The sequence below is a fragment of the Rhamphochromis sp. 'chilingali' genome (assembly GCF_963969265.1).
Source record: "Rhamphochromis sp. 'chilingali' genome assembly, chromosome: 9".
NCBI lineage: Eukaryota > Metazoa > Chordata > Actinopteri > Cichliformes > Cichlidae > Rhamphochromis > Rhamphochromis sp. 'chilingali'.
In genome coordinates, this window is record NC_137936.1 from 29,822,978 (window position 1) to 29,836,306 (window position 13,329).

At 37.7% G+C, this 13,329-nt stretch overlaps 1 protein-coding gene across 1 annotated transcript; it reads right to left on the reverse strand.

Moving 5' to 3' along the window:
• Positions 1 to 3,644: 3,644 nt before the first annotated feature.
• Positions 3,645 to 8,345, reverse strand: LOC308402126 (uncharacterized protein). Its single transcript, XM_080890748.1, has 5 exons — positions 8,060 to 8,345; positions 5,767 to 5,818; positions 4,675 to 4,830; positions 4,346 to 4,441; positions 3,645 to 4,162 (listed from the first exon to the last, which is right to left on the reverse strand). Exons 3-5 carry the CDS (start codon positions 4,786 to 4,788, stop codon positions 3,923 to 3,925), a joined length of 450 nt encoding a protein of 149 aa, XP_080746874.1. The 5' UTR covers positions 4,789 to 4,830; positions 5,767 to 5,818; positions 8,060 to 8,345; the 3' UTR covers positions 3,645 to 3,922.
• Between the last annotated feature and the right edge of the window lie 4,984 nt (positions 8,346 to 13,329).

Consider the following 13,329-nt stretch of genomic DNA (forward strand, 5'->3'; position numbering starts at 1 on the left):
TGAAAATTGCTATTAGCTTTTGGTCCAAAAGAAAAAAAATTTAATGAAGATGCACATCTATAAAACTGTAGACAAAACAACCTACATTGAAAACAAGATGCAGCATGCACATAATAAAAGATGCTACAGGTCAGATGCTACAATATTATCTATCCACCTTCTAATATTTAGAAGGCAGCACACAAGAGGAAGATTGAAGACCACTTCAACAACAATAACTCACGACCGGTATGGCATGGAGTTCGGCACTTAACCAACTACAAGCCTGGCAATACCATGTTGACTGAGGGCAACGCGGCGTTTCTGGAGGAACTGAAGCACTTCTTTGCACGCTTTGAGGTGAAGGGACCAGAGGCAGCCGCGGCTAAAACATCGGACGACAGCAGCAGCCCAAGCTTCATTGTGCAGGAATATGAGGTGAGGTGCACACTGAGGGCAGTGAACCCCAGGAAGGCCACCGGTCCAGATGGGTTGACCGGAAGGGTCCTAAAAAAAATGTGCAGACCAGAAGGTCACTAAGACCTTCAACGCTTCACTGTCCCAGTCCTGCATCCCGCTGTGCCTAAAGTCAGCCACAATTGTCCCACTGCCTAAGCGGACCATTAGCAGCCTCTGACCAATTGCTCTAACACCTGTTATCATCATGTTCTGCCTGCCACCCACACTCGACCAGGTCCATTTCACATACAGAGCTAACAGATCAACTGAAGACGCCATCATTACAACACTCCACACCGCCATCTCTCACCTGGAACAACAGGGGCGTTATCCCAGGTTGCTCTTTGTTGACTTTAGCTCTGCTTTTAATACGATACTCCTGGACAGACTAATAGTAAAACTGCTGGATATCGGAGCTCCTTCTACCACCTGCCACTGGATCAGAGACTTCCTCTCAGACTATGTACAGAGAGTTCGAGTGGGGCCTGATCTTTTCCCAATCCTCAGCCTTAACACCGGCTCTCCACAAGGCTGTGTACTGAGTCCCCTACTGTACACTCTGTACACACATGACTGTGTTAGTACCCACCCTGACAACGCAGTAATTAAGTTCGCAAATGATACCAACGTTGTGTGGCTTATCTCTGGGGGAGACAAGACGGCATACAGAGCTGAGGTTCAGAGGCTGTCGGATTGGTGTGCAGACAAAAACCTGGACCTCAATATCACCAAGACAAAAGAGCTGGTAGTCAACTTCAAAAGGAGAAATTCTGAGCTGCAGCCTGTCAGCATCAACGGGGGAATGTGTTGAAAGGGTGTCCAGTTTCAAGTTCCTGGGTGTGCACATAGACACACACCTCGAATGGAGCTAAAACACCTCGGCGGTTTTAAAGGAGGCACAACAGCGTCTCCATTTTCTGAGAACACTCAGAAAAATGGACCTGAAGAAGGAGCTGCTGATCGTCTTCTACCGTTGCTCAAAAGTGTGCTGACATATTGCATCGGTGTATGGTTTTCCAGCTGCACCATGGCACACAAAAAGGCACTTCAGAGGATCATCATTATGACCAAAAAAGTCATTAGACATCCTCTTCCCTGCCTGAAGGACCTGTACAGCACTCCCTCTTTCAAGAAGGCATGCAAAATCCTACGGGATTGTACACACCCAGGACACCAGGTGTTTAAGCTTCTGCCGTCTAGCAGGAAATTCAGGCTGCTGAGGTGGCAGACAAACAGACTCAAGGACAGCTTTTGCAACAGGGCAATAGTCCTAATCAATGATAACACCTGACCTGATTGGCTACCTCCCTGAACTTTTTTAGGGGAAAATAACAGTAACAATAATAACAATGTGCAATAAACATACATTTATTAAGCCATTCCTTTGTTCATACACTGAAAAAAATGTTTTGTTCAATTTACTCAATTTTTTTATGACAAGTGGTTGCACGAAATAAATTTGTTTGAATCCAGAAATATTTTTTAAGTACACTGAATTTAATTTGAGTAAAACCAACATATATTTTTAAGCTACTTTAACTTAACTGTTGTGGATACGTCTTAGTCAAATATTATTAGTAAGTCCAACTAAGGTCGTGTTAAATGTACCAGAATAATTTGTTTCCTTTACACTTATGTCCCAAACTTATATTCAAATCAATCAAATTGTTAATTTCTCTCTATTTCAATTAAGTTTACTTAAAAAATATTGCTTACCCTGATTTGTAGTTTTTAAAAACGTCAATAATGAAAACTACAACATTCTTTCACATCATTTATTAATGCAAAATTTGTTGCAAACAGAATAAGAATCCACATCTCTAAGGGAAATTGCTGCAATTTGTATAATACAAATTACAAAACTTTTGCCTATGAACTAGTAGCTTTAAAAAGCTGTATTCAAACAAAACAGAAACAACAGACAAGAGAAATGTTAACCAATGTTTCTCTTCCTCTAAAAAAGAAAAAAAAAAAAAAAAACTCCTTACATAAAAGAATAAAACACTACCAGCAGTATAATGTATCACAATTAGAAACTGATGCATCCACAAACTAACCAGTTTCAGACTTGCTGTTCTGCGATCCATATTTAGAAATTGCATTTTAATAAGGTAATTAGACTTAAAATTAAACTTGTGTTTTCCTTACTGCTTATTGACCACTGTCTTTCCATTCTAGTCCTTCCTTGAAGATTCTGAATGTTTTACATATTTTCTGACCTAACATACTCGCTTCAAAACAATTAATAGTCTTTAAAGTGTTACCAGTGTGCTGCAGTGTGGTAATCATGAATGGTTTTTTTTTTATCCGGTTGAGTTAACACTGATTATACGCAGGGCAGCAGCTATCCGGTTGTTCAGTGATGACGCGACGAATCCTACTTCCGGGTCTAAAGTAGTCTGCGTTTAATATGGCTTTTGTGTTGTTAACATGTTTAATGTTATGTATTTTCTTCTATTTGATCTCAAAAAGCTCCTAAAACAGTCAGTGATCCCTGTTGACCTCCTCGGCTTTTATTACCGCTAATCATTTATTTAAGCTCAGTTTTTAAAACCTTAGGAAGTAACTACAGCCCAACACATGCAGCAGTATATGAATGACTAACCTCGTATTGTGGATGGATTATCTCAGTTGTTCTCCTAGCTGAAGTTTGGTCCTTTTACAGCATCCTGCCATGCGATTACATTTGTTTCTGACCACCGAGAACACTCACGTTAACTTTTATCGAGTGGAAAAAAAGTTAGCTTGTTTATATTATGCTAACATAGCTGTGTCGCTAGCGGTCACGTAGCACATCATTATATACCAGCTAGCCCAACTTCAGTAACCCTACAAACGTCACTGCTGTTTAGTTTTCTGTCTTCATTTATGCTGGAAGTGATAACAGAGCTGTACGTTTTAATTTGTTTCCAAAACCCCGCAGTCAGGACATGCTATATTGTATTTAGATAGAAGCTAGCGAGCTAACTCCCTGCTAACTTCTAACTCCGTTTAATGTCATAAATTCCGTTTTCATGGATGCCTGGATGTTAAACTCAATTGTTACACCTGGTAGAGCAGAACGCTGATCATTTTATTAAAGATGAAAGACTTTAGACAGTTTTTCAACTCTCAGTAATGCCATAGTGATCGTTTGATATATGGACCTGCAGCGGAGTTTAGACCCAGACACAGCTAGTGACGTCAGACTGAACAACCGGATAACTGAATAATTACAAAGTTGCTCTTCAAGCTACTCAAATGTACCACACGTGAAACATTCATTATTGAAAGTTAAAATGTTCAATCGAAACATAACACAGAACAAATGATGGTTGTACAAGAGTTTCACTCCTATTCACAAGAGCACCAGTCATTGGTAATTTACATAACAGCATTCTCTTGATGTGTTATTTTAGAAATCTTCCTATCCAGTAGCAATTTTGTTCTTCAGCCCAAAGACTTTGGGGGAGAGCTTTTCACCATCGAATCCCATCAACACTTTCTAAATGAATTCATAATAGTCCTTCAATTCCTTGGGGAAGGCTAGGTTTAGTGCATAGATTACTCCAAGCATCAATGCACAAGCTTGCGCCAGAGATCCAATGTTGTCCATGACTATCTCCCCTTCAACAAATATTCCAATGTCATCATAATGTCCATTTTGTCCATCCTCCCTGTTGATGACATAAATGCCCATGGTGTGCTTCTTCAGGTCTCTCTGGATATCATCTCCTTCAATGTCCTAAACATTTAATAAAAAGGTAAAAGAAAAAACAATTAACTCTACAATTAAATTCCAATCTAGTCGTTTGTGTGTGTGTGTGTGTGTGTGTGTGTGTGTGTGTGTAATACACACACACACACAGATATCTATCTAAAAAGTGTGTGTATAGATGACTTGCTTACAATGACTTAAATGACTTACAAAGAACTCCCGAATAAGGCTTCCGTCCTCTTCACCAAGGTAGAGGCAAAGTGCCCTGAGAACTGCTTCCCTTTTCACTTTAACATCACTTTCAGCCTGTTTAAAGAGAGTTGCTGATTAAACCAATTTGGAAAAAAGAACAATGTCTGAAATTCGCAATAAGTAAATTTTATCATATGTCAGTTCAAACATAGTAAATAAAATTTATATATGAAATTTCAAAATTTAGATTGCTTGGCTGGTCACCTAAAACGGCTTATTGGACTCACCAGTGACCTGCCACTTAAGACAAAAGAAATCCAAATAGAATTTGCAATATTCAGATTTACCTCTTGCATGATCTGCAAGTGGTGGGCAAGTTTCTGCCCAGAAACACCGCCCTTCCTCTGGAAAACTGTCATCAACTGAGGTGTAATTCTGTCTAACTGTGCCGCGAAGGTCATCTCCAGTTGAAGTGTTGTAATACACTGGAATTCAGCATTTACCTGTATCACACACACACACACACACACACACACACACACACACACACACACACACACACACACACACACACACACACACACACACACACACACACACACACACACACACACACACACACACACACACACACACACACACACACACACACACACAAAAAGAAGACTGGTGCTTAATCATTGGTATGATTATTTTGTTATTTCTTCATTAAATGCTACAATGCAATTGCCATCACTTCATAAAGCATGATTATCATATGGGTTAGTATACAGTGCATGAAGGATGTTACTACTGTTAATCAAAGAAGAAATGAATGGCATCAGTCCATTTAACGGGTTTAAAGGGTTTTAAAAAGCAGATATTTGTCTGTTTCAGGTGGTTGGCAACACATTTTCCTGTGCTCTTTGTCCACTGGTGGGAGTGTCTCACCTGTGAGGTCAGCGGGGCAGAACTCTGCCATCAGCAACAGAGAGCAGAGAAAATTTAGATGTGCAACTAAAAACATGCTTGCCATGTAAGCCCCAAACATCTCTGAAATTGCTCTGCAAACTTCAGAGTACTTATACTTCAGGAGTCCTGTGGGTACCGTAAAGACTCATGTATGCAAACAAACCACATTTTTTTTTGCAATCTGATCCTTTTTCTCTTGGCTGTTTCCTTCAGGGATCACCACAGTGAATGATCCACCTCCATCTAACCCTATGCTCTGCATCCTCTTAACTCACAAGAACTAAATTCCTGTTTTTCATTTCACTTTCGCAAGTTTTTTTTTCTTTTGTCCTGGATAAAAGAAATTTAATCATATATATTAATTGATATTAATTAATATCAATATTAATAATCACAAGAACCCTTAAGATGAGATAGATAAACTTGTCCCTGCAATACTGTGACAAATACTGTTGTGATAAATATGTAAGGAATTTGCATGTACTTACCAAAATAACACCATCTTCTTGAATAAACAGTAACACATAAGGGGAAGAAAATCTGCCAGAAAAGGAAGACAAATAAAAAAAAAAAAAAACTTTAGAAAGACAAACAATTACCGTTTCCAAGCCATTAGTGCATTACTTCATGATACTCCCTTGTAACAAAACAAATCTTACTTGTGCCTCTGTGCAAACTACAGATGGCACGATACCACTTTTTTATGTCCGATACCGATATCATAAATTTGATTATCTGCCGATGCCGATATGAATCCGATATAGTGTATTTTATAATAAATAAAACTGTTTTTATAAATATTTTGCTGCATTTTGTATAAGTTCATACTCAGTTTTAAAAACAAAACATTAAAGCTATTCTGTTATACCTGTATGCAAAAAATACACTGCACCCAAAATATTTTATACTTCAGCAATACTGATCAACCTAAAAAACTTACACCATCCTCCTTATTCAGGTATTCTAAACAGTACATAGAAATATTAAACTAACTAATAGGACTGCCAACTCCCAGCAAAAATATTAGGAAACCACCCCGCACCCTTCGCCTGATAATGCTTAATTGACGTAATCTACTTTAATGCACAGAAATCAATTATTTTTCTATAATAATTTGATTCAACATTTTTCTTCAATACAGTTGCAGACAGCGCAGACAGCATACCTTCCCAAAGGAAAAAGTGCTATATGTACTACTATTACTAGGGCATATATTAGACTTAATATTTACTACATACAATAATGGATCTCTATACATTTAACCAGATCACCACTTTGGTAGTAAGATTTAGAATAATTATTTATTAAAAGCTAGACATTTTAAATGAGAATAAGAAAGAAAATTATGTCTTTGTGTCTCCCTTTCCCTGTTAATGCCCTACCTGGCCCCCTGGCAAAACTTTGCTAGATCCGCCCCTGCACAGTTACCAGATGTCAGCTACATAGAAAAGGATCCTGGTGTTATTTGTCTCTCATAAACAGTTCATAACTTCCCTTCAACTCATTCATGTGACCTAAAATGTAAACCTGTTTCTTCATTACCTGTTCAGCTCTAACGATTCAGTAAAAACTTCTCCTGGTTTCACCTTCATGTTTCCTTCTCACCACATATCCAAACTATCATGACCAGCAGCTATTACGGCTGTGGCTCCAGAAAACATAAGCGGATACTAGAAGTAATATTAAAAAAATTCTAGCAACAGCTTATCAAGCTTAAACGTGCTGCTGTTGTTTATCTGCCGTTTTCCTCTTTCTAGCGCAAACTGGGTGACTAACAAATGAGAGAGACTAGCGACAGAAAAGCCGATCACCTGATAATCGATCAGTTTCATGATTGAAGTAGCAACAGGAGAGGGAGGGGGGAGAATGAGGGAAGAAGTTTTAGCTGTTCAGCATGAAGACACCGAATAACTCCAGCTTTGTGTCTTTTTTCATTCTAGCTGAAGTATAAAACAAATCGCTTCCTTTCCCCCTCAATACAAAACTCCGACAGCCAGTCCAGCTGTGGCTCCATACATCGGTTGTTAAGCTCAACATGGAAATACTATGCAAACATAAAGAGATGAACTTACACACTTGCTTTACTTCTCTGTGTTAGTTTTCTCTGAGATTAAATGCAGCGGTTTGGAAACACGTAGCGAGGCTTTAAATGCTAAACCAGACCGCTGACAGGTCTTGCACTCAACAGCTCTATCAAGTGAAGCAACTTCTTTTCTGAGTTAATTTCAGTTCTGACAAACATCACTCTCAGTGCCTTTTGATCTCACATTTTTGGCAACCACTGAGTTATTCTCCTCCACAGTTTACAACCATTATTTTTTTCTGCACAAAAGACGTTGTGCAACGCCAATCCTACTTATTTCCTACTGCACCCCTGACTGTGCAGGTGCGTTCAGAAGCCCCCTCCCCCGCCCGACTATTCCTTAATGCCAATGTTGTGGCGGGAGGGACGATTTCTCAACTTAAAACTGCAGGCGTCTGTACAGTGAACTTTACAGCTAACTACAGAGAAATTGCCTCGTTCCATAATTTGTTAGTACAAAGTGTGCCACAAGAACTAAGCTAAAAACATATGACATTTTAACGCATCAATACAATTACTCTTTTAATAGAGCAGTAGCTAATAGAGCACATAGCTAGCTTAAGTCAAATTCATGACAAAGTTCAGAGGTGTACAACTACTTAGACTTCTTTCTCCATGTGCACACGTCTTAAAGAGTCAACATGCTTTGACTGAGGTAAAAAAAATAAAACAAAAACGACCGTAAAAGGTTTACTTACCGAAGCTAGACCACCTTTATATGAAGTTGTGCGATTAACTTGAGCCCGCTTGCAGCACACAAAGAGTCCGCTTCTTCAGTCCGCGTGCAAAATGGTGGCCTGTCCTAACGCATGCGCAAAATGGCCCAGCAGGAGGCTATGAAAAACATACTTAAGCATTTTGAGCTACATTTAATTAACTAAAATTAATTGGATTAAAACGCAGGGAATGTATTCTGGAGTTACTCGAATTATATATGTAGACAGGAATTACTCATTTGAATTGAAAAGATATACCAAAATATAATATGCTATATTTAAAAGGAGACAATATCACTTTTTTCAGTGTACCTTCCTTGCAACCTATAAATCCACTTTAAGTTAAGTTACTGTGTTGTGTTGTGCATGGAGCCGACAAGGGAGTTTCCAATTCCGTTGTACTAGTGTACTGTGCAATGACAGTGAAGACTTATCTTATCTTTATAAAGTTCAGTTCCACCAGAGGCGAGGTGCATCTTGCCTCTTGCAAGATGATAAGAACTGCTGCCTGTTGTCTTGCAAGAAGCAGATTACACCCTGGACAGGTCTGCAGTCTATCACAGGATTCAAAGAGCATCCAATTCAAATAATAATGGCTTGCATGCAGAGGTGTATATTAGCTTTGGAAGGTCTGTGTGAGTTGAGCTGCTTCATTTTTAAAGTAAAGTTTAGGAGGCTTTGCAGTGAGTCTGAGCTCATTATGTGCTAATATTGTGTTTTCAATACAGTTTAACAAATGGCTAAAAAAGTTGGGTGTTTGCTCATTGTAAGAAAGCTGAGGAAAGATTTTATTGTCTTTATGTTTTAATGTTTCTCATGCCCCAGAAGACTATTGATATGTATAACTGTGCTTTTCATGTTTTTGTGTTCGAGGTGCTGTGGGTTTATTCCCCTTTGTTTTTTTTCTTATAGGTGCAGCAGTTGGCAGTGACACGTATTTCTTTGGCAACTGAACAAAACTTGGATTAGTCAGTTTGTAGTTCTTTGTATGGAATGAACAATGTCATTGTTTAAATAACTTCTTAGTACCAGGCACCTACCTCAAACATGTTACTGTCATTACTAATCAGTTACTTGTAGAAAAAAATATATACATATAGTTTTAACACATTTTTTAGTAGATGAACCTATGGTATCAATTCAAAATCCTACGTCATCTCATTCTCGAGTTGTCACATTCACAAGCTTTTCAGCAGAACCTTTGACCTTAGGTTTTCAATTACACCTAATTGACTGTCTATTTCTGTTACGCATTCTCTTTAGGTCATAACCACTGGGCCCTTTTCCTTTCTTCCTTCTCTCAGAATGCATTTAAATACTGGGCAGACTGTCAGAAAAACAAATGAACAGAGGGCAAATATAGAAACTTTTCAAGCTTTTCAAGCTGACCTTTATAGTGATCATAGTTTATTTTAGAGGCATTAGATGTTTAGCATAAACCACAGAATACATTATTTAAAAGACAAAGTATGAAGAGGCTTCAATAAATGTAAAAAAAGAAGAAAAAAAATTCCAGTCACACCTACATTAAAATTGTGGAGTTTCAAAGAAATTGTCACAGATAGTAATTCACTCATTCACGGAAGACGATGTTTTCCAGTGTCAAAATTAACTTTGACACCGATTTGTCAACGCCAAACTCAAGGGCGTAGATTTGGTTTTGGCATTGGTGCGGACGGATGATTCAACCACCAAACCCTGCCCTGTTTCTTTTTTTTCCTTTTAGTCTTTGCTTCTTGGTTTAAAAAAAAGAGGAGAAATATACTTGCCTACATATGCTATTCTACATGCTTTTAAACCATTTAAAATTACAATTCACAGTTTTACATGTGAATTATATATTGTTAAATTACTATTAAACAAATGACTGACTAAGTATTTTAGACTTTAGTTTACTTCAGCCATATTCCTTATAAATCAGGTGTCATACAATAATAAAAATAGCTTCAAGTACAGTCATGACAATAAAAGAATATGACTTTAAGGACTTAACAACATTACTTCAGTTATAGTACACCAACATCTCTTACACATTAGCACTAAGGGGACACTGAATCACCTGGTGGTTTTTGTCCATAAAACTACTCATCTAAGATTACCACAAAGTAAAAGATCTCTCAGCAAAATTATGCAACCTTTTAGGTACACTATACAAACATTGCTGATGAGTCACTCATCAGTAATGTTTGCAGGGTGAGTGTATTTTTTTTTTTTTAAATTGTGCAAACTGCACTACAAGGTGGAATATTTGCAAAATCATGACTTAATCCTCTCCTCTCTGTTATAATATAAACTGCTCAAAAATTGAAGATTGCAATTGGCCGACATTTTTTGGCACAAGAGAAGAAAACAATTAACCTAGATAGCATTTTTTTTTTAAAACAAATGTTTAAAAGTTGTTTGTTTTTTTCACACAGGGTCAGGTAGGTTTGGATAGCTTTTTCCCTTAATAAATGAAATCATCATCTATGGGATCAATTATCTACAGCAGGGGAGGGCAATTAATTTTCCCAAAGGGGCATATCAGAACGCTGAGCTGTTTCAGAGGGCCGAACCAACAATAACCTGAACTTAACTATGTTCAGTATTATGTCACTAATTAAAAGACTAAGGATATTCTATTACAATAAAGATATAAAATTGTGGAGTAAGCCAAAAATACAAGTCATAAACAGGAAAACAACAGATAGGATTAAGGTCTGATCTGCAGGATGGTGATATAGCAGGTTGCTGGATTGTTGTCAGCACTGACTTTTTGTGCATGTTTCAGTACACGTAGGCGTTGCCTTTCCTCTTGCAGTTCACCTTGTTTACATGTTTTGTTTAAGACAAAGACACATACACAGACACAGACACTCTCTCACACACACATGTGCACACACTCATACCAAGTTGACTTTTGATTTATATATCTGTGCATTTTCATATTTTTTGTTCCAGGTGTTGTATGCACCCCCCCCCCCCCCCCCCCCCTTTTTTTTTGTTACAGGTGCAGCAATTGGCAACACATTATCCTTTTCTATTTGTGCCTGTGGCAAAGTGGCTAGGACTGAATTCATTTACCATTTGTCACTTGCATATATTGTTATTTTGTGTTCTGTTATCTTATAGTCTATCATAATGCTTTAATGTAAACACAGCACATGTAACCTTGGCTCTACATACTATCCCAGGTCTGTTTGTGGTGGCATCGGTTATATTCATTTCATCTGAGCAAATTTTCTTAAAACTGAATGTCACTTCATCATTAATTGATTTGAATCTTTCATTTGTTTATGTAGTTTGGTTATACTTACCATTGTGTGTTCCTGTGACTGCCAGGTTCTTATGTTCTGTGAAACAACTGTTGAAAGGCAACACCAGAAAATAAAGAACACTTAAAAGAAACTTGAACAGTCTGCAGATGCTGTCTTCCTATCACTTTCCATGCTGCTTATGTTATGCTATCTCACAGTGCTCTGTCCTTTTATTGGTCCTGCTTTCTCCCCAATTCTTGTTTTTCCTGTCTGTCAGCTTAGACACTGTCATACTATACATACAATGTAATAAATGAAATAACACTGATAGAAATGAACAAATACACAGATAAAAAATAAACAAACACATGAACAAGAAGTTTAATTTCTAAACTTTATTTTTTCATACAGTTTACATTTTTTATATTTTCAAACTTTCATATATATTTTAAGTGAGCATCTGTAACTAAACAGTTTCCTTAGAGCGAAACTCTACTGCCAGCTAGTGTTTTGAGGGTAAAATTGCAGAACAACACAGGCACAAAGGTACAAACACTGGCGACGATGCTGGTTTCTTGAATAGGCTATGCATTAGGCTCTAGATGGCCTCAACACAGAAGTCTAAATTAAGCTTTATGAAGCACATTTTCTCTACCAGTAAAACTAAAGATAATTGTATTTCAGCTTTAATGTATTACTTTTCAACTAGATTTATATTTTGATGAGACAAGGATATCAGAAGATGCCTTTTTAGTTTTCTCTTGGGCTGTGTGTTGGTCTACCTGCTGCAGAATCCTGGAGGTTTGATGTTCTTTTAACAAATGCTCAGAGGCCTGTGAGATTTCTGGGTACTTTGCAGTTTTTACTGTTAGCAATTTAGACTCACAGCATGTAATTTTCATCTTTATCAACTAGAGGGCGTCAGATCTCTCATCTTGGCCACAACATTCTTACAAAAGACATTTTCTAATCTCAATGGATATTTTTTGCCCTGGTTAAATACAGATAAGAAAATCACTCAAACATAGTGACTGAAAACAGTGTATTCGCAGGTGCACTTAAATAATTATAAAAACCTCATAATTATGAAATTATGAAACGCTTTTCAGTGGTTCCCAAACTTTTTTGTATCCCTAATTTAAAAATTAGGGATACAGTTTGTCTGTGATTTGGACAGCCCAGCGCGTGCTCCCGACGCAGGGAAAACCAATTCTGCAGGGGAGACCTACCTTGGCACTCGTGCAGCTGAAGCCAAAGGGAAGATATGCTTCACTATTTTCTAGTCTTTGGCTTGGAAGGAAGTTGGTTTGGAAACATATTTGGCGATGCTTCATCTCCTGCTTTGCGTTTGTGTGGGAGCCCTGTCAACGCCTGCAATGGCTCTGCGCCCACCCTAGGGGGCGGGCCCCACACTTTGGGAAACTCTGCGCTTTTGAATTTCAAGATTTCTGCCTAAATTAGATTTGATAAATCTCTGTTGTTATTAATGGGATGTCCATTAAGAAATAACTTTTATTCGGATGCGGTACTTTTGCCACTTATGAAAAAATCTCAAAAACTAATGCATTAAATCGTTAAGTTAACTCAACTAAATATGTATATGTAGTTAGTTTAAAGGTAGCTTGATGATAATTTTGAGGACTGTTTCACAATCTCTTTGACGCTCTTGTGCAACAAGTATTTGCAGATGTGTGAAAAAGGGGCTGCCACGGTGTCAAAAAAACATGACAGAAGACAATTCACTTTCATTTCACATCAAAAGAAGCATAACTGACATTTATGTGGTTCGTATATCTGACTTCTCTTGCAAAATTCACACAAAAATATCACATCAAAAAATGTAAACAAAAATTTCGGGGTTTTTTTCTAACATTTTTAGCTTATACTGTTATCTAAAATACAATTCATTGGTGACAATTAGCAGTACAGAAGGCCAAAAACTACAGGGAGTGCAGAATTATTAGGCAAATGAGTATTTTGTCCACATCATCCTCTTCATGCATGTTGTCTTACTCC